Source organism: Cydia fagiglandana, chromosome 21, assembly GCF_963556715.1.
Source record: "Cydia fagiglandana chromosome 21, ilCydFagi1.1, whole genome shotgun sequence".
NCBI classification, from domain to species: domain Eukaryota; kingdom Metazoa; phylum Arthropoda; class Insecta; order Lepidoptera; family Tortricidae; genus Cydia; species Cydia fagiglandana.
In genome coordinates this window covers 11,557,940-11,580,594 of record NC_085952.1, presented here as the reverse complement: position 1 = coordinate 11,580,594, position 22,655 = coordinate 11,557,940, and the positions used below count along the sequence as shown (strand labels likewise).

The 22,655-nt window shown below is 34.9% G+C and overlaps 1 protein-coding gene across 1 annotated transcript; it reads left to right on the top strand.

The window, feature by feature from the left end:
- The first annotated feature begins 1,081 nt into the window (after positions 1-1,081).
- Positions 1,082-5,805, top strand: LOC134675317 (cecropin-like). The gene is made up of 2 exons (XM_063533523.1): positions 1,082-1,256; positions 4,799-5,805. Exons 1-2 carry the CDS (start codon positions 1,155-1,157, stop codon positions 4,889-4,891), a joined length of 195 nt encoding a protein of 64 aa, XP_063389593.1. The 5' UTR covers positions 1,082-1,154; the 3' UTR covers positions 4,892-5,805.
- The last annotated feature ends 16,850 nt before the right edge of the window (positions 5,806-22,655 follow it).

Below are 22,655 nucleotides of genomic sequence, written 5' to 3'. Positions count from 1 at the left end.
CCGTTATTATGTATAAGAATTTCACCACAATTTCACATTTTTGAAAAAGTGGTTTGAAAAAGTGTAAATTGTTTTTATTTAAGAATAAGTTCATATTTAATATTATATGCCACTTACCTACGTATTTAGGTCTAAGGTTGATTGACACGTAACGCTCGATAGCGATGAGTTTCAACACCAATTATTAAAAAAAATAATGCATCTTTAGCAATGTACCTACTATGAATTGCTTTTTCAATGTACCTACTATGAATGAAAAAGTAATAATTTTTTTTTTATAATTTGACTTAACATGGGATACATTTTTCTCAAAAATAAATATATTATATTTAGGATTTTTCCTTTAGATCTCTCATTAGTTTTGTTTTTAATTTTATACTAAAATTTATGCTAATTTTATGCTATGGTATGCAGGATAATGGTTACTACAAGTGGAAACAAATAAATATTTAGATATGTTTTCGTGATTTTTTTCTATCAAGCAAACATTAACCTTCTAAGGTTTTTCATAAAGTCTGCCCTCGAAAATACAGTCTAGTTTCCGTGTAATTTTTTTTCATGCATTTGCTCTTAATTGAAATGTGTACAATTTCAAAACAAAATCTACAATTTCGCGCGAGCCCTCTGTAACGATTATATAGCGTACATCTGATGATTGAACTTAAGTCTTTACAAAATACACAAAATTAACAATTATTATGTGTGTTTAATAAGGTCACAGATTAACAATAATCACTACAGATTGTTTTATAAACTGTCAATATTCTAATCAATCTGCAAACACTTCTCAGTACCAGGGGTATCTCCCTGAGACAACACGCGGTACTTAACCCGAGTAACGGGATAATTTGCGTCCAAGCTCACTCTTATCACAATAACATACAGTTTATTTTGCAACGCTCCAATAACCGTTGAAAATTGTTTTATATTAACGGGATCAATTGCGTTCGAGGCCGCTTTATGACACTAAGATAAGGTTCTTTTTTGCTTGTTGTAATTGTATGAGCTAGTTTATGTCGTGAAACATTTAACGTATATAAGGTGTTGGATGAGCTGAAGCTTCATTCGATTTTTAAACGTTCCACAACAACGTTCATTTGTTTTATTGTTTTCTTCTATAAGTATTTGAAGTAATAAGTTAATAACAAATAATAATGGATTTCTCCAAGTTGTTATTCTTTTTCTTCGCTTGTTTTGTTGCTTTGTGTTCAGTGAGCGCTGCGCCTGAACCAAGATGGAAGCCTTTCAAAAAACTTGTAAGTACCATCATATTACATTTTGTATGAAACAAAAACGTTTTCTAACGTTCAAGTATTGTATTTTTGCTAGATGTCGCTAGGTGCCCCTAAGGCACATAATTATTAAGTATGGGTATGGCGGAAATATTCGCCGTCAATGGGCAAGTCTTGGTAGCTCAGTGGGTTGGGCGGAGGACTGGTATTTCGGGGTCGTGAGTTCGATATACTGTCATAAATGTCATTATGATTATTAAGTTTATCAGAATTAGTAACAGGTATACCTATTACAAAATTCAAATTCAAATTTAAAATAAACTTTATTCATGTAGGCCTAGCAACAAGCTCTTATGAATCGTAATTAATCTTAATCTAATTATTAGAGCAATTTATTGGTGTTAATATTATTCCCTAATAACATTGGATTATTATAAAGATCAAACACTAAGGATTTCACAAAAGGATCGTCAAACATAAAAAAAATTGTATAAAAAAATACTAGTCTAGAATTTCTACAATAAAATCTAAATGTCAAAAAAAAAACATAACAAAAAAAAAACACAGTTAATAAGGGATCGGCTCATTTGCAAAATTAATATAATAAAACCAGAAATTATACAGGTAGGTATACATTTTTTTAGGTCTAGAACTAAATTAGCCTACTTTATTAAACTCCAACTCGCAAAGTTTTCTGTAAATAAAGAACCAATAAAGATTTTTACTAAGCTACCGTAAGTATTGGACAAATTTGTTCCGAATTTTTCCAATATCGGGACTGAGAAGACGGTCTGCGGTCGGCTTTAGGTCTGGAACTTAAAGACTTTTCTGAAAATAGATTATACAGGATGTAAACTAACGAAAAACATTTAGGTACACAAACCCGTTAATGTGTAGTCACACTGAGCAAGTGAGCAACTTTTTCTATGGCACCGACCCCGAAATCGCGAAAAAATTTGGTTGTTTCATACATTTTGCTGGTCTAGCTGCAGCATTGAAACTTTCTATGGGAGAGTCAATTTTTTTTCGAGATTTCGGGGTGGGTGCCATAGTAAAATTTGATCAGTGTGACCCATTCATTTAACGGGCTTGTGTAAATGTTTTTCGTTAATTTACATACTTACTGTATACCGTAACATCGAGGTACTTTAGCCCATGGGGGTTACTTTGTCCCAAAATGAAAAAAAGATTGAACTTCCCGTCACGCTGCACCTCAGGAGCTATCGATGTATTTCGCGCTGTTCATCGATAGATGACCGTATGGGGCGGTGGGTAGAAACAGTTTCACGTTAACAACGCTGATTGGTCAGTCCATAATTTCGATCACAAGTTGTTACCTATAAACTACGCGATTCTATAATGTGCAAACTTTTTCTCGAAACAAAGAAAGCAAATAAGTTTAAGTGTTTGATTGTTATTAATCGTAACAGATATGTATCTAGGATCCTAATGTGATATAAATCATAGAATTTGAGACATTATTGTGAGAAGTATATGTTATTGAAAATCAAAGTATTCTTTGGCTATCGTTTTCGGGTTTCTTTGACCCATGGGAAAACATTTCCTTCAGAGAGAACAGCGACGCAGATATAGTCTCGCTTCATCTACTGAAGCTCTCATAACGGCACGAGATCAATCTGCTAACTAAGAAGACAATTTAATATTGACGCAGGTTATAAATCGCGATCCCAGGAACAGCAGCCAGTGTTTCGTCCTGTGCTGGAGCACTGGATGAACCACAGACTCAGGTTTCAAAGACAGATTCTCTAGATTGTAATGGAATTAATGAAAACAAAGATAAAGAACATCTGCCGCATAAGTTTAATATCTTATAAAATGATTATAAATTTTTAAGACTGATTAGTTACAGTCGACTGTTAACTAGGTGCCTACCTAGTAAAATAATTCTATAGGAAAACTAATTTTTCATATGATAATTATAGTTATACACGTTAACTATTTCTAATGATTATGATCGATCGGTTTAGAAGGTTTTTCTGATTGTTTTGGCAAAGTTTTTATTAAAAAAACCATGTTTAATAGATTTATTACTTTGTGTTGATTAGTTTGCTTTTTTAGTGTAATAAAAACAAATGAATCTTACTACTATGTCCTTATTTGATATACATGTGTATTGTGTAATAAATTTAAACAGCTTTCTTTGCGCTTTTATTCCAAACCGTTACGTTGTACTCGTACTCAATGAAAAATCGAGGGCCAAAGAAACCCGCTTGAAAGCGCAACTTTGGCTCAAACTTTACGAAAAATTAAAAAAATATTTAGAGGTTGATTTATTAAGTTTTACGTATGTGCATGAGTTGATTATACCCACAATTAAATACCTATGACTATAAAAGTGTCATAATGCGATTAAAATTGAAGTGCTCAAACGAAAAGTAAAAAGTATCTTGATTTTGGGACAAAGTACCCCGATGTTACGGTATGAGATATGACTTTTATTATATTATGATTTCGCATGTTACACAACTACCCCATTATTCATAAAACTTTGGCCTGATTTTGTTAAATTAATATTTTGTCCCTTTCTTACAAATACATAAGTCAAAATGACTATCAGCTAATTAACTAATAAATATTAGCTAATTGAGGCTTGTAGCGCGTTTATTTTTTTTTATTTTTAATTATGAATAAGGGAGTTAGTAAATACAATAAAATAAATTGACCTATCGTTGACCGTAAAAATCGGTAGTTTGCAGCCGAATTTTCGTCTCCTTCTCCAACTTTTCGCTGGCCAGGCCTTTAGGCGTTATCCTGTTTGGAAGGGTATTTTCTAATTGAATTTTCGGGCCCCGGCTTGCAGTTAATTAAATTAAGCTTACCTTGGTAATAAAATACGGTGTTTTGTTCGTATAAGAAAGGTTTTTGTTTACTAAAATGTCAATCAAGTATTGTTGCTTGGCATTTTTAATCGCTATAATTTCTTAATTGTAAATATTATAATTTATAGCAACGAAAATTAATAACTGTCATAGATATAGGGTAATTGCGTCAGTTTACCATCCGGTGCCAGTTTCCGTCCACTTAACAGATTAGCAAATATTATATTTCATTATTAATTTGCTACTTGCGAAATATATTTTTATGTAGAGATAAATTGATTAGATTTAAGGATTGTAATAAGTCTAAATTTGTGCAGCAATGAAGGTTTATATTCAAATTTTGTCAAGTGGACGAAAACTGTAGCCGGACGAAAACTAGCGCAATGACCCTATGTTACTTGAATATTGATTCATGTCAAATTTCATGTTATTTCACAATGTCCCTAAGGCTCATAATGGTGGAAATATTCGCCTTCCTCGGGTGTGGTCTCAGTTAGCTCAGATGGCAGTGTGACTATTAGTAAAATGTTTAATTAATTGAATAGAGATTAAAATTGTTAATAAAATCCACTTTCCACAACAGAGTATCCTTTGACTAATATTTAATTGTTCCTATATTATACCTACCTACCTATAGTTTTGGTTCCTCTCATCATATGTAGCGTTATAATATGTAGCGTAACTTTACCGCTGTGTTTTACCGTTTCATTTTTTTTACTTTTCCAGGAGCGAGTGGGACAGCACGTGCGAGACGGCATCATCAAAGCCGGCCCCGCAGTCGCCGTGGTCGGTCAAGCCGCTACCATTGCCAAAGGATAATCTATTCGAACACCTTGAAAATCATGCTCATGCAAGCACTGTCATGCAATCTTCATATTCTCCGTACAAAGACATCATCAAATCGGCTCCATCAGTCACTGTATTCGGTCAAGCATCCACCATTGCGAAAGGATAATCTACAGAACACCTTGCAAAGATATGCTCATCCAATCACTGCCAATCTTCATAATTATTATTCTCCGTACAAAGGCATCGTTTTAGCCATGCTGGCAGTTGCCGTGTTCGGACAAGCGGCTACCATTGCTCATGAATAATCTTCAGATCAGCTTGAAAACCATACTCGTGCAACACTGTCAATCTTGTGTGCCAATGTCAGGACAATCTTCTGAACACCTTGAAAACACATACTTATGCGACACTGTCAATCTTCTGTGCCAATGGAAGGACAATTTTCAGCGCATTCATACATAAGTGGGATTCTTTGTTATGTACTTGCAACCCTCGTGTTGCAGGTATCCATGAGCGACGGTAGTTGCTTACCATCATGCGATTTGTCTCCTATATCATAAAGTCTTAATATATCCTAATTTTTCTGTCTACTGTCATCATTACGAGTCATTCGTGTCATCAGTACCACGAGTTTATACCTGAAATTTACGTAAGCGACTGCCTAATAAACTCGATCGCAGACCATCTTGCTCGCTCTGATGTCTTGATGTGATAGAGACGAAATGCGATCCAGTTCATGCAGACGCTAATGTAAATGTCAAAAGCCGTCTCGTGGTAGCCGTGCTATTTTTGTATGTATAATACCGATTGACATTGAACTTTTCAGTTGCTTTCACGTTAATTACATATAAATATAAATAATTTAATATACTTAAATCGTGTTCATTCAATGTACAAATAATTAAGTATTACTAAGTAAATTAATAAATGTTATTATTTATGAATATTGTATTTTAATTCGCATAGATAACTTTAATTTCATTAAATGGAAAGGTGCCAATCTATCCTATTTCATAACATAACAATAAAAAAAACCGGTCAAGTGCGAGTCGGACTCGCGTTCCAAGGGTTCCGTACGTAAGTCCGACTCATGCTTGACTGCACATTTCTAATAGGTTTTCCTGTAATGTATAGGTTAATTACTATTTTGTGTACTGTTTTTCAAAATTTTAGACTCAGAAGTTTCAGAGATAAAGGGAATGGTCGGACAGACAGACAGACGCACAAGTGATCCTATAAGGGTTCCGTTTTTTTCCTTTTGAGGTACGGAATCCTAAAAAATAGATACTGCTCCTCGGTATGACGTCATCTGAGAGACCGAGCTTTGCTCTGAAAACATATAAAAATTCTAAAATGCGCGTTCCCCAGAGATAAGATCTATATCGATATATCGCGCCCGAAAACCCCCATACTCATAGCAAGATGTCGGGGCTTAATATAGGTTTAGGTATTCAGGAATGGCTAGATGCACTAGGTAGTACATCCGTAGGGCGTAGATATTTAACGCGAGAACAAGTACGCGAGGCGTAATGCAGTCTCTATTGCTATTGTCCGATCAGAATGGGGTTCAATCCCAGAGTGACGCCAACCTGCAGCCTGGCCTTCCCACTGAAATCGAAATCGTTGGAGCCGTTTCCGAAAATAAATACTTAAACAAGAATTGCTCGTTCATGGTTGCGTGTTTCTAACCAGTTATTTCCTTGTCTTAGGTACTTATGTCGTGACTCGTAACCTCACAAAATGGTTTCCACGCCACATTATAATCGAATTGTAGTGTTAAAATTTAAATTATCAAAGATGATAAAACAATGCGATTATATTTCTGTGACACTAAAAATTTACGGTTGAATAAATTTATTTATTTAAATACCTACTCGCATTTATTTGAAATAACTACAATTAATTAATTAATTAATATAGGACATTTTTACACAAATCGACTAAGCCCCACGGTGAGCTCAAGAAGGCTTGTATTATAGGTACTCAACATATGTATATATTATTATAATATATAAAGTTTTTATTTGAAGAAACGTCACATATGAAACTGGCATTATCAAATCCATAACGTTTCTAGATCTATTCACTGACGTACTTATATTAAAATTCGAATTAGGCTGTAAGTGTACCTTTATCTGCAAAACTGCGTAGGCTATTCTTTGCTACTACTTTTCACATAGGCGCAGCTGCAAATTTTGCAAGCAGAGTACAGTCGCCATCAGATACATCGGAGCGGCCAAGGTATTCACAAATATCTGAACACGCCTCTATTGTCAAGGCGTTAGTGTGCGTGTTTAGTTATTTTTGGCCACCTCGGCCGCTCTGATATATCTGATGGCGACTGTACATAAACGTACACTTCTATAATACCTAATGATCAACGTATTAGTCATCGATTACCCAAAATCTGCGAGGTGATACTTGAAAACATAAGTATCTACTAATTTCGGATAACCAGGTAATGAATTTTTAAAGAGTGGTCACTTTTAATGAATTCTGGTTTGCTGATTGCTCTGAGTTGCATGGCTCAACAACGAAAATTGAGTTATAAATAAATATATGTAAGTATAATCTATACAACATTAGCAATAAGAAATGGGAGAGGCATGATGGTAGGACACCTTATACGGCATGACTTCTTCATAAACATCCTGGAAGGCAGGATTGAAAAGACAAGAGAAGGGAGAACCTAGAATTACTTATCTCAGCCGAATAAAAAATAATGCGTCGTGTCAAAATTAAAAGACTGGCATAAATAAAAGCAAACCTTTTAAGTTATGATGATGATGAACAACATAAATAAATAAAATAAATATTATAAGACATTTTTTACACAAACTGACTAAGCCCCACGGTAAGCTCAAGAAGGCTTGTGTTGTGGGTACTCAGACAACGATATATATAATATATAAATACTTAAATACATAGAAAACACCCATGGCTCAGGAAAAAATATCTGTATCATAATACAAATAAATGTCCTTACCAGGATTCGAACCCGGGACCATCGGCTTCATAGGCAGGGTCAGTACCCACTAGGCCAGACCGGTCGGAACATAGTGCCTACCATTTCCTGTCTTCATCATGTTAACATATTTGTTCCTAACACCTTATTACCATAAAACACTTGCCTATTCACATGTTTACACAAACCCCACTGCCGTATTCGAACTTCAAGATATTCACAAGAGACGACACGTACTAGATCCATTCTAGATACGTTACAGTTTAGATATCAACTAGTTCTCTTTTGCAGCGCAATTCGGGCAACCAATGTCACTTTATGTCTGTGAAGTTGGCATATCAAAGTCTAGCAGATCACGTTTTTATTGGAGTTCTATTAGCATGCACCGTAGTTCTAGAGTTCCTGATACTTTTTAGCAATAGTTCTGGCATTTTTACCGTGCAAACCAATACTATGGAATTTTACAAAATGATATGCTAAGTTCACACACTAGCATATCATTTTGTTACAAATGGGATAAAATAAATATGCTCGCCTCGACACATGGTAACAAAGAGTTCCTGATACAAAAAAGGCATATTTGAGAACATTAACTACAAATTTTAAATAGATTTTAAATTATATGATATGCTAAGTTCACACGTGCTATGCTGATGTCATTTAACAACGCACAGACATAAATTTGTTGTCAAACGAAAGCTCTTGCTCTATTGTTTACAGAACTTAGGAGTTCTCGCTTCTAAATCAAACGAGGAAGGCATACAAATTTAACTTTCATGAACATCAAATAAAAAAAATATATTTTAAAAAGTTCTTAGCGTGTTTGGGTTTAAAATGACAGCTGTGCGTTCTATGTACACAGAACTAGGAAGCGCCTGGCCCTCGCTTGACCTATAAAGTGTAGAAAACCATTATTTTTGATTTTTTTCAATAACGAGGAAAATAAAGATGTGCTATGCTCAAACGTTTTCAGGAGATTGAGGCTTGATTTTTGGTCTTGTATGATAGCTGTGTGTTTATACTACATAAAACAGCGGAGTTCCGGGCTATGGTTCACTTTGAAACAAAAATAAAAATTAAGTTGGTAATTTCGATTTAGTCAATTTACAGGAGTGATATGCTGAAAGGTTTTCAGGAGATTTAGGCTTGATTTTTGGTCTTGTATGATAGCTGTGTGTTCATACTACATAAAACAGCGGAGTTCCGGGCTATGGTTCACTTTGAAACAATAATAAAAATTAAGTTTGTAATTTCGATTTAGTCAATTTACAGGAGTGATATGCTGAAACGTTTTCAGGAGATTTAGGCTTGATTTTTGGTCTTGTATGATAGCTGTGTGTTCGTACTACATAAAACAGTGGAGTTCCGTTCAATGGTTCACTTTGAAATAAAAATAAAAATTAAGTTAGTAATTTCGATTTAGTCAATTTACAGGAGTGATATGCTGAAACGTTTTCAGGAGATTTCGGCTTGATTTTTGGTCTTGTATGATAGCTGTGTGTTCATACTACATAAAACAGCGGAGTTCCGGGCTATGGTTCACTTGAAACAAAAATAAAAATTAAGTTTGTAATTTCGATTTAGTCAATTTACAGGAGTGATATGATGAAACGTTTTCAGGAGATTTAGGCTTGATTTTTGGTCTTGTATGATAGCTGTGTGTTCATACTACATAAAACAGCGGAGTTCCGGGCTATGGTTCACTTTGAAACAAAACTAAAAATTAAGTTTGTAATTTAGATTTAGTCAATTTACAGGAGTGATATGCTGAAACGTTTACAGGAGATTTAGGCTTGATTTTTGGTCTTGTATGATAGCTGTGTGTTCATACTACATAAAAAAGCGGAGTTCCGGCCTATGGTTCACTTTGAAACAAAAATAAAAATTAAGTTGGTAATTTCGATTTAGTCAATTTACAGGAGTGATATGCTGAAAGGTTTTCAGGAGATTTAGGCTTGATTTTTGGTCTTGTATGATAGCTGTGTGTTCATACTACATAAAACAGCGGAGTTCCGGGCTATGGTTCACTTTGAAACAATAATAAAAATTAAGTTTGTAATTTCGATTTAGTCAATTTACAGGAGTGATATGCTGAAACGTTTTCAGGAGATTTAGGCTTGATTTTTGGTCTTGTATGATAGCTGTGTGTTCGTACTACATAAAACAGCGGAGTTCCGGGCAATGGTTCACTTTGAAATAAAAATAAAAATTAAGTTAGTAATTTCGATTTAGTCAATTTACAGGAGTGATATGCTGAAACGTTTTCAGGAGATTTCGGCTTAATTTTTGGTCTTGTATGATAGCTGTGTGTTCGTACTACATAAAACAGTGGAGTTCCGTTCAATGGTTCACTTTGAAATAAAAATAAAAATTAAGTTAGTAATTTCGATTTAGTCAATTTACAGGAGTGATATGCTGAAACGTTTTCAGGAGATTTCGGCTTGATTTTTGGTCTTGTATGATAGCTGTGTGTTCATACTACATAAAACAGCGGAGTTCCGGGCTATGGTTCACTTGAAACAAAAATAAAAATTAAGTTTGTAATTTCGATTTAGTCAATTTACAGGAGTGATATGATGAAACGTTTTCAGGAGATTTAGGCTTGATTTTTGGTCTTGTATGATAGCTGTGTGTTCATACTACATAAAACAGCGGAGTTCCGGGCTATGGTTCACTTTGAAACAAAACTAAAAATTAAGTTTGTAATTTAGATTTAGTCAATTTACAGGAGTGATATGCTGAAACGTTTACAGGAGATTTAGGCTTGATTTTTGGTCTTGTATGATAGCTGTGTGTTCATACTACATAAAAATGCGGAGTTCCGGCCTATGGTTCACTTTGAAACAATAATAAAAATTAAGTTTGTAATTTCGATTTAGTCAATTTACAGGAGTGATATGCTGAAACGTTTTCAGGAGATTTAGGCTTGATTTTTGGTCTTGTATGATAGCTGTGTGTTTGTACTACATAAAACAGCGGAGTTCCAGGCAATGGTTCACTTTGAAATAAAAATAAAAATTAAGTTTTTTATTTTGATTTAATCAATAAACAGGTATGCTATGCTGAAACGTTTTCAGGAGATTTAGGCTTGAGTTTGGTGTTGTATGATAGCTGTGTGTTCGTAGTATATAAAACAGTGGAGTTCCGGGCATTGGTTCATTTTGAAAGAAAAATAAAAATTAAGTTTGGAATTTCGATTTAATCAATTTACAGGTGTGCTATGCTGAAACGTTTTCAGGAGATTTAGGCTTGAATTTGGTCTTGTATGATAGCTGTGTGTTCGTAGTACATAAAACAGCGAAGTTCCGGGCAATGGTTCACTTTGAAAGAAAAATAAAAATTAAGTTTGTTATTCTGATTTAATCAATGAACAGGTGTGCTCTGCTGAAACGTTTTCAGGAGATTTAGGCTTGAATTTGGCCTTGTCTGATAGCTGTGTGTTCGTACTACATAAAACAGCGGAGTTCCGGGCATTGGTTCACTTTGAAAGACGAATAAAAATTAAGTTTTTAATTTCGATTTAGTCAACCTACCACGCTTATGGTGTCAATGAACCCACGTGAGTTCATTGACCCTGCTAAAGGTTCATTGACCTTACGCACTAATATTGTTTGCAAAACTTAACTTTTTCTGGTTTACCCCTCAAAAGTAGCTCTAATATTTAGGTCGAAGGCTTACATCTTTACAGCAGTAGGCACAAGGCGAATTTCGATTTAGTAAATTTACAGGTGTGCTATGCTGAAACGTTTTCATGAGATTTAGGCATGATTTTTGGTCTTGTATGATAGCTGTGTGTTTGTAGTATATAAAACAGCGGGGTTCCAGGCAATGGTTCACTTTGAAAGAAAAATAAATTTAATTTGTTATTTTGATTTAGTCAATTTACAGGTGTGCTATGCTGAAACGTTTTCAGGAGATTTGGGCTTGATTTTTGGTCTTGTATGATAGCTGTGTTTTCTTAGTATATAAAACAGCGGAGTTCCGGGCAGTGGTTCACTTTGAAATAAAAATAAAAATTAAGTAAGGAATTTCGATTTAGTGAATTTACAAGTGTGCTATGCTGAAACGTTTTCAGGAGATTTGGGCTTGTTTTTTGGTCTTGTATGATAGCTGTGTGTTCATACTACATAAAACAGCGGAGTTCCGGGATATGGTTCACTTTGAAACAAAAATAAAAATTAAGTTTGTAATTTCGATTTAGTCAATTTACAGGAGTGATATGCTGATAGGTTTTCAGGAGATTTAGGCTTGATTTTTGGTCTCGTATGATAGCTGTGTGTTCGAACTACATAAAACAGCGGAGTTCCAGGCAATGGTTCACTTTGAAATAAAAAAAAAATTAAGTTAGGAATTTCGATTTAGTCAATTTACAGGAGTGATATGCTGAAACGTTTTCAGGAGATTTAGGCTTGATTTTTGGTCTTGTATGATAGCTGTGTGTTTGTACTAAATAAAACAGTGGAGTTCCGTTCAATGGTTCACTATGAAATAAAAATAAAAATTAAGTAAGGAATTTCGATTTAGTCAATTTACAGGAGTGATATGCTGAAACGTTTTCAGGAGATTTAGGCTTGATTTTTGGTCTTGTATGATAGCTGTGTGTTCGTACTACATAAAACAGCGGAGTTCCGGGCAATGGTTCACTTTGAAATAAAAATAAAAATTAAGTTAGTAATTTCGATTTAGTCAATTTACAGGAGTGATATGCTGAAAGGTTTTCAGGAGATTTAGGCTTGATTTTTGGTCTCGTATGATAGCTGTGTGTTCGAACTACATAAAACAGCGGAGTTCCAGGCAATGGTTCACTTTGAAATAAAAAAAAAATTAAGTTAGGAATTTCGATTTAGTCAATTTACAGGAGTGATATGCTGAAACGTTTTCAGGAGATTTAGGCTTGATTTTTGGTCTTGTATGATAGCTGTGTGTTTGTACTAAATAAAACAGTGGAGTTCCGTTCAATGGTTCACTATGAAATAAAAATAAAAATTAAGTAAGGAATTTCGATTTAGTCAATTTACAGGAGTGATATGCTGAAACGTTTTCAGGAGATTTAGGCTTGATTTTTGGTCTTGTATGATAGCTGTGTGTTCGTACTACATAAAACAGCGGAGTTCCGGGCAATGGTTCACTTTGAAATAAAAATAAAAATTAAGTTAGTAATTTCGATTTAGTCAATTTACAGGAGTGATATGCTGAAAGGTTTTCAGGAGATTTAGGCTTGATTTTTGGTCTCGTATGATAGCTGTGTGTTCGAACTACATAAAACAGCGGAGTTCCAGGCAATGGTTCACTTTGAAATAAAAAAAAAATTAAGTTAGGAATTTCGATTTAGTCAATTTACAGGAGTGATATGCTGAAACGTTTTCAGGAGATTTAGGCTTGATTTTTGGTCTTGTATGATAGCTGTGTGTTTGTACTAAATAAAACAGTGGAGTTCCGTTCAATGGTTCACTATGAAATAAAAATAAAAATTAAGTAAGGAATTTCGATTTAGTCAATTTACAGGAGTGATATGCTGAAACGTTTTCAGGAGATTTAGGCTTGATTTTTGGTCTTGTATGATAGCTGTGTGTTCGTACTACATAAAACAGCGGAGTTCCGGGCAATGGTTCACTTTGAAATAAAAATAAAAATTAAGTTAGTAATTTCGATTTAGTCAATTTACAGGAGTGATATGCTGAAAGGTTTTCAGGAGATTTAGGCTTGATTTTTGGTCTTGTATGATAGCTGTGTGTTCATACTACATAAAACAGCGGAGTTCCGGGCTATGGTTCACTTGAAACAAAATTAAAAAATTAGTTTGTAATTTCGATTTAGTCAATTTACAGGAGTGATATGCTGAAACGTTTTCAGGAGATTTAGGCTTGATTTTTGGTCTTGTATGATAGCTGTGTGTTCATACTACATAAAACAGCGGAGTTCCGGGCTATGGTTGACTTTGAAACAAAACTAAAAATTAAGTTTGTAATTTCGATTTAGTCAATTTACAGGAGTGATATGCTGAAAGGTTTTCAGGAGATTTAGGCTTGATTTTTGGTCTTGTATGATAGCTGTGTGTTCGTACTATATAAAACAGCGGAGTTCCGGGCAATGGTTCACTTTGAAATAAAAATAAAAATTAAGTTTGGAATTTCGATTTAGTCAATTTACAGGAGTGGTATGCTGAAACGTTTTCAGGAGATTTAAGCTTGATTATTGGTCTTGTATGATAGCTGTGTGTTCGTACTACATAAAACAGCGGAGTTCCGGGCAATGGTTCTCTTTGAAATAAAAATAAAAATTATGTTAGGAATTTCGATTTAGTCAATTTACAGGAGTGATATGCTGATAGGTTTTCAGGAGATTTAGGCTTGATTTTTGGTCTTATCTGATAGCTGTGTGTTCGTACTACATAAAACAGCGGAGTTCCGGGCATTGGTTCACTTTGAAAGACAAATAAATATTAAGTTTTTAATTTCGATTTAGTCAACCTACCACGCTTATGGTGTCAATGAACCCACGTGAGTTCATTGACCCTGCTAAAGGTTCATTGACCTCACGCACTAATATTGTTTGCAAAACTTAACTTTTTCTGGTTTACCCCTCAAAAGTAGCTCTAATATTTAGGTCGTAGGCTTACATCTTTACAGCAGTAGGCACAAGGCGAATTTCGATTTAGTAAATTTACAGGTGTGCTATGCTGAAACGTTTTCATGAGATTTAGGCATGATTTTTGGTCTTGTATGATAGCTGTGTGTTCGTAGTACATAAAACAGCGGAGTTCCAGGCAATGGTTCACTTTGAAAGAAAAATAAATTTAATTTGTTATTTAGATTTATTAAATTTACAGGTGTGATATGCTGAAAGGTTTTCAGGAGATTTAGGCTTGATTTTTGGTCTTGTATGATAGCTGTGTTGTCGTAGTATATAAAACAGCGGAGTTCCGGACAATGGTTCAGTTAAAAAGAAAAAGAAAAATTAAGATTGTAATTTCGATTTAGTCAATTTACAAGAGTGATATGCTGAAACGCTTTCAGGAGATTTAGGCTTGATTTTTGGTCTTGTATGATAGCTGTGTGTTCAAACTACATAAAACAGCGGAGTTTCGGGCAATGGTTCACTTTGAAATAAAAATAAAAATTAAGTTAGTAATTTCGATTTAGTCAATTTATGGGAGTGATATGCTGAAACGTTTTCAGGAGATTTAGGCTTGATTTTTGGTCTTGTATGATAGCTGTGTGTTCGTACTACATAAAACAGCGGAGTTCCGGGCAATGGTTCACTTTGAAATAAAAATAAAAATTAAGTTTGTAATTTTGATTTAGTCAATTTACAGGAGTGATATGCTGAAACGTTTTCAGGAGATTTAGGCTTGATTTTTGGTCTTGTATGATAGCTGTGTGTTCGTACTACATAAAACAGCGGAGTTCCGGGCAATGGTTCACTTTGAAACAAAAATAAAAATTAAGTTTGTAATTTCGATTTAGTCAATTTACAGGAGTGATATGCTGAAACGTTTTCAGGAGATTTAAGCTTGATTTTTGCTCTTGTATGATAGCTGTGTGTTCGTACTACATAAAACAGCGGAGTTCCGGGCAATGGTTCACTTTGAAATGAAAATAAAAATTAAGTTAGGAATTTCGATTTAGTCAATTTACAAGAGTGATATGCTGAAACGTTTTCAGGAGATTTAGGCTTGATTATTGGTCTTGTATGATAGCTGTGTGTTTGTACTACATAAAACAGCGGAGTTCCGGGCAATGGTTCACTTTGAAACAAAAATAAAAGTTAAGTTTGTAATTTCGATTTGGTCAATTTACAGGAGTGATATGCTGAAAGGTTTTCAGGAGATTTAGGCTTGATTTTTGGTCTTGTATGATAGCTGTGTGTTCATACTACATAAAACAGCGGAGTTCCGGGCTATGGTTCACTTGAAACAAAATTAAAAAATTAGTTTGTAATTTCGATTTAGTCAATTTACAGGAGTGATATGCTGAAAGGTTTTCGGGAGATTTAGGCTTGATTTTTGGTCTTGTATGATAGCTGTGTGTTCGTACTATATAAAACAGCGGAGTTCCGGGCAATGGTTCACTTTGAAATAAAAATAAAAATTAAGTTTGGAATTTCGATTTAGTCAATTTACAGGAGTGATATGCTGAAACGTTTTCAGGAGATTTAGGCTTGATTATTGGTCTTGTATGATAGCTGTGTGTTTGTACTACATAAAACAGCGGAGTTCCGGGCAATGGTTCTCTTTGAAATAAAAATAAAAATTATGTTAGGAATTTCGATTTAGTCAATTTACAGGAGTAATATGCTGATAGGTTTTCAGGAGATTTAGGCTTGATTTTTGGTCTTGTCTGATAGCTGTGTGTTCGTAGTACATAAAACAGCGGAGTTCCGGGCATTGGTTCACTTTGAAAGACAAATAAATATTAAGTTTTTAATTTCGATTTAGTCAACCTACCACGCTTATGGTGTCAATGAACCCACGTGAGTTCATTGACCCTGCTAAAGGTTCATTGACCTCACGCACTAATATTGTTTGCAAAACTTAACTTTTTCTGGTTTACCCCTCAAAAGTAGCTCTAATATTTAGGTCGTAGGCTTACATCTTTACAGCAGTAGGCACAAGGCGAATTTCGATTTAGTAAATTTACAGGTGTGCTATGCTGAAACGTTTTCATGAGATTTAGGCATGATTTTTGGTCTTGTATGATAGCTGTGTGTTCGTAGTACATAAAACAGCGGAGTTCCAGGCAATGGTTCACTTTGAAAGAAAAATAAATTTAATTTGTTATTTAGATTTATTAAATTTACAGGTGTGATATGCTGAAAGGTTTTCAGGAGATTTAGGCTTGATTTTTGGTCTTGTATGATAGCTGTGTTGTCGTAGTATATAAAACAGCGGAGTTCCGGACAATGGTTCAGTTAAAAAGAAAAAGAAAAATTAAGATTGTAATTTCGATTTAGTCAATTTACAAAAGTGATATGCTGAAACGCTTTCAGGAGATTTAGGCTTGATTTTTGGTCTTGTATGATAGCTGTGTGTTCATACTACATAAAACAGCGGAGTTCCGGGCAATGGTTCACTTTGAAATAAAAATAAAAATTAAGTTAGGAATTTCGATTTAGTCAATTTACAGGAGTGATATGCTGAAACGTTTTCAGGAGATTTAGGCTTGATTTTTGGTCTTGTATGATAGCTGTGTGTTCGTACTACATAAAACAGCGGAGTTCCGGGCAATGGTTCACTTTGAAATAAAAATAAAAATTAAGTTTGTAATTTTGATTTAGTCAATTTACAGGAGTGATATGCTGAAACGTTTTCAGGAGATTTAGGCTTGATTTTTGGTCTTGTATGATAGCTGTGTGTTCGTACTACATAAAACAGCGGAGTTCCGGGCAATGGTTCACTTTGAAACAAAAACAAAAATTAAGTTTGTAATTTCGATTTAGTTAATTTACAGGAGTGATATGCTGAAACGTTTTCAGGAGATTTAAGCTTGATTTTTGCTCTTGTATGATAGCTGTGTGTTCGTACTACATAAAACAGCGGAGTTCCGGGCAATGGTTCACTTTGAAATGAAAATAAAAATTATGTTTGTTATTCTGATTTAATCAATGAACAGGTGTGCTCTGCTGAAACGTTTTCAGGAGATTTAGGCTTGAATTTGGCCTTGTCTGATAGCTGTGTGTTCGTACTACATAAAACAGCGGAGTTCCGGGCAATGGTTCACTTTGAAACAAAAATAAAAGTTAAGTTTGTAATTTCGATTTGGTCAATTTACAGGAGTGATATGCTGAAACGTTTTCAGGAGATTTAGGCTTGATTTTTGGTCTTGTATGATAGCTGTGTGTTCGTACTACATAAAACAGCGAAGTTTAGGGCAATGGTTCACTTTGAAAGAAAAATAAAAATTATGTTTGTTATTCTGATTTAATCAATGAACAGGTGTGCTCTGCTGAAACGTTTTCAGGAGATTTAGGCTTGAATTTGGCCTTGTCTGATAGCTGTGTGTTCGTACTACATAAAACAGCGGAGTTCCGGGCATTGGTTCACTTTGAAAGACGAATAAAAATTAAGTTTTTAATTTCGATTTAGTCAACCTACCACGCTTATGGTGTCAATGAACCCACGTGAGTTCATTGACCCTGCTAAAGGTTCATTGACCTTACGCACTAATATTGTTTGCAAAACTTAACTTTTTCTGGTTTACCCCTCAAAAGTAGCTCTAATATTTAGGTCGAAGGCTTACATCTTTACAGCAGTAGGCACAAGGCGAATTTCGATTTAGTAAATTTACAGGTGTTATGTGCTGAAAGGTTTTCAGGAGATTTAGGCTTGATTTTTGGTCTTGTATGATAGCTGTGTTGTCGTAGTATATAAAACAGCGGAGTTCCGGGCAATGGTTCAGTTAAAAAGAAAAAGAAAAATTAAGATTGTAATTTCGATTTAGTCAATTTACAAGAGTGATATGCTGAAACGCTTTCAGGAGATTTAGGCTTGATTTTTGGTCTTGTATGATAGCTGTGTGTTCATACTACATAAAACAGCGGAGTTCCGGGCAATGGTTCACTTTGAAATAAAAATAAAAATTAAGTTAGGAATTTCGATTTAGTCAATTTACAGGAGTGATATGCTGAAACGTTTTCAGGAGATTTAGGCTTGATTTTTGGTCTTGTATTATAGCTGTGTGTTCGTACTACATAAAACAGCGGAGTTCCGGGCAATGGTTCACTTTGAAATAAAAATAAAAATTAAGTTAGGAATTTCGATTAAGTCAATTTACAGGAGTGATATGCTGAAACATTTTCACGAGATTTAGGCTTGATTTTTGGTCTTGTATGATAGCTGTGTGTTCGTACTACATAAAAACAGCGGAGTTCCGGGCAATGGTTCACTTTGAAATAAAAATAAAAATTAAGTTTGTAATTTTGATTTTAGTCAATTTACATGAGTGATATGCTGAAACGTTTTCAGGAGATTTAGGCTTGATTTTTGGTCTTGTATGATAGCTGTGTGTTCGTAGTACATAAAACAGCGGAGTTCCGGGCTATGGTTCACTTTGAAAGAAAAATAAAAATTAAGTTTGTAATTTCGATTTAGTCAATTTACAGGAGTGATATGCTGAAACGTTTTCAGGAGATCTAGGCTTGATTTTTGGTCTTGTATGATAGCTGTGTGTTCGTACTACATAAAACAGCGGAGTTCCGGGCAGTGGTTCACTTTGAAATAAAAATAAAAATTAAGTAAGGAATTTCGATTTAGTGAATTTACAGGTGTGCTATGCTGAAACGTTTTCAGGAGATCTAGGCTTGATTTTTGGTCTTGTATGATAGCTGTGTGTTCGTACTACATAAAAACAGCGGAGTTCCGGGCAATGGTTCACTTTGAAATAAAAATAAAAATTAAGTTTGTAATTTTGATTTTAGTCAATTTACATGAGTGATATGCTGAAACGTTTTCAGGAGATTTAGGCTTGATTTTTGGTCTTGTATGATAGCTGTGTGTTCGTAGTACATAAAACAGCGGAGTTCCGGGCTATGGTTCACTTTGAAAGAAAAATAAAAATTAAGTTTGTAATTTCGATTTAGTCAATTTACAGGAGTGATATGCTGAAACGTTTTCAGGAGATCTAGGCTTGATTTTTGGTCTTGTATGATAGCTGCGTGTTCGTACTACATAAAACAGCGGAGTTCCGGGCAGTGGTTCACTTTGAAAGAAAAATAAAAATTAAGTTTGGAATTTCGATTTAGTGAATTTACAGGTGTGCTATGCTGAAACGTTTTCAGGAGATTTGGGCTTGATTAGTGGTCTTATATGATAGCTCTGTTTTAGTAGTATATAAAACAGCGGAGTTCCGGGCAATGGGAACGGGAATTTAGATTTATTCTAATTACAGGTGTTCTATGCTGAAACGTTTTCAAGTGATTTAGGCTTAAATTTGATCTTAAATTCGTGAAATTTTGTGTGGTTACAGTGATTGGAATGCTAATAAAAACACATAGATAATAAATAAGTTTTGAAGAATAGTTTTGATCCGGGGTTCACGTAAACCAGGCATGTAGCGCCCTCTATATTGGCACTATTTCTTATCACAAAGTTTTCAAAACCTTACTTAGGGCGACTTGCACCTTTACTAACCCGGGTTTAACCGGTTAAACCTGGAGTTAGCAGTACAATTTGACACTGGGTTAACGGTTTAACAGTTTACCCACGGGTTAGTGGAAGTGGCGCTTACAAGTTTAAATTAAATACCAGGCACTGTAGAACTACGCGAAGATAGCCTAATAGTACATTATTGTCGAGGCTCGGAAGTAGCTACTTGCAGGCTGAGTATTCGTTTTAAACGGACGACCTCGGGAGTCCGTTTAATTGAATCCGAAGCCAGCAAGTAGCTTTCCAGGCGAGTCATATATAGTGCTTTTCTCAAAAATGGTGCAACAAATATAAATATCATACAAATATTTTACAAAAGCAACGTTCTTGCATATATATTTTGACAGAAAAAAGCCCTTGCCGCCTTTTTATTTAATTAATAAAAAAATAGAAGTGTACTTTTCTGCCAAATATACGCCAACCTATTTGAGACATCTAAATAGTCGCGGTACTTATCATCTGTTTGGCTGTTTAATGGGCCTGTGCCTTCATTTGATATGGTCATTTCAAGTTTGGAACTCAACAAATAATGGAATTTATATGCAACATTGCAGTCCCAAAATCGAGACTGCAATGTTTTTAACTTTTTAATTTTTGACTGACCATAAACTACGCGCTTCGCGACCTATTTTTTAGACGGTAAAATCGATTTTGCCGTCCATTTTTGAGAAAATACTTATATAGGTTTATGGGCGTTATTTCTAATATTCTCTTGGACAAAAATCATAAGACTGTATTGAAACAAAAAATATTTTATCGAACGGCATTTAAATTGTCTGAAAGCGATGGCCGATGGCGAGCACTTAATTCGCAAGTAGATATTTGTGGGAGTTGCAGGAACCATGCATGTATTTAGAGTTTAGACACTTTTACGTAAGGTAGGTACTAAAGTTCTGTGTTTGTACACTACAGAAGTGCCTCCCTGCCTGTTTTGTTTTCGGATGTCACCATTTTGTACGATTAAATAGTTCTTAACGGTTGGCGACTCGCATGCGTCACATGTGTGTAGAGATCTCTAACAGGAGTACGTGTGCGCAACCGTAAGATCCGTAACAATCTATTATGCACATTCAGAGAGGTAGCCTGGCTTATTATATATATTGGGAACATGCGAAGTCGGTGGCGCTGATCGTCACAAACACAGGTAATTTCATGGAATGCCCGACATTAGTAGTAGCGGCAGCCGCTTGAACTAATTTTGCTCCATAAGATTTAACGTAGAAAATGAAGGCAGCACCAGTCGTACACAGTGCACATAGCGAATAGGCTCTACATAGATCGCGCTTGCAATCAAATCAAATAACTTTTATAAAAACCTAATGTTGAAATGTTTTAAGGTTATGCCTGTTTATATATGATGACCCTGCATTATAGTAGGTTCTTAAAACGAATATGCCATTTCTAGCTGGTATAACAACTCTTACAAAATGAATGAAATCCCACCAAAAACATTTCGTGTGAAGTGTTGCCAAGACTAGGCGCAAAAAAGTATCAGTTAACTAGACGAGCACGGACTCGATAAAATATGACAAGTCATCAATATTGCTGATTTTGGACACTTGTCCCACGCAGCGTTTGTAAAAGCGTCCCACTAGCATTTCTGCAGGTAGTCAGAGAAACTTGCACATCGTCCAAAAATTTCTGCTAGTGCAATTAGGAGCGACCAACAAAAATCGGTAACCACGATTGGCGGAATCGGCGCATTGGCTGCGAGTATCAAATCAAATATCATTTATTACCAGGCAACTAAGGCCCATAGATACATACCTTATAAACTAACATACATACAAAAGTAAAATCTTACGAGCTAAAAAGTTATTTCAACCGCAGGAAATAGGCAACAATCAAAGACCGTTGATCGGCAGACACCATCTGGAATATTGGGATACTACCCTCGTTTGTTACCAGGACACATTGGTACAAAAAAATGTGCGGGTCATGTGATTGTTCTCGCTTGGCTAGAGCCCCAGTAGCATCAATAATAAATTGTCTCTACAGCGCGCTGCATATACTTATTTGTAATTGTTTAGGTCGCCAATACACGCAATTAAATTTTAGCAAACCTACATGGTGTATTACAACTTACGTACTTTCTGTATATTTTTAATTCCTTGAACGGTAACTTTTAACACGACATCAATATTTTCGGCCGGTTCCTTTTTGATTCGGTTAAATTATGTTCTAATGTATGGGCAAGAAAAACAAATTATAGCCAGCATTCAATGAATGTAGTATGATACCTTTGGGTATGGTGCTTTACGCACACAAGCGTCCCTCCCCCTCCCCCTGACGCAACCCCCCCTTTTAGCATGAAATATGTCCCGGTTTACGGTGTTTTTTTAATTTTGAGAAAAGTATTAGAGTTAGGAAATAAGTGTCAAGGTAAGAAATAATCCTTAATAAATTTTAAACAAAAAAGGTTATTGTTTATACGACAACGGTTTCACTCACTTGAATTTTTAGTCGCTATTGGCGACATGTTTCGGGCCCGTCGGGGCCAATAACATGTCGCCAATAGCGACTAAAAATTCAAGTGAGTGAAACCGTTGTCGTATAAACAATTTAAAATATGTCTCACGAAAGTTTAATATCAAAAAAAGGTTATATACAACTTTTTAGTAAGACTCACCATATTCATGTATTAACTTGTTAAAGTTCAATATAAGTTAATACGTGATAGTACTGAA

Bases quoted from the DNA above. Each gene is read 5' to 3' on its own strand.
- LOC134675317 (XM_063533523.1), top strand. From the start codon at position 1,155: ATGGATTTCTCCAAGTTGTTATTCTTTTTCTTCGCTTGTTTTGTTGCT. The intron at 1,257-4,798 runs GTAAGTACCATC...TTACTTTTCCAG, and splicing joins GGAAGCCTTTCAAAAAACTT to GAGCGAGTGGGACAGCACGT.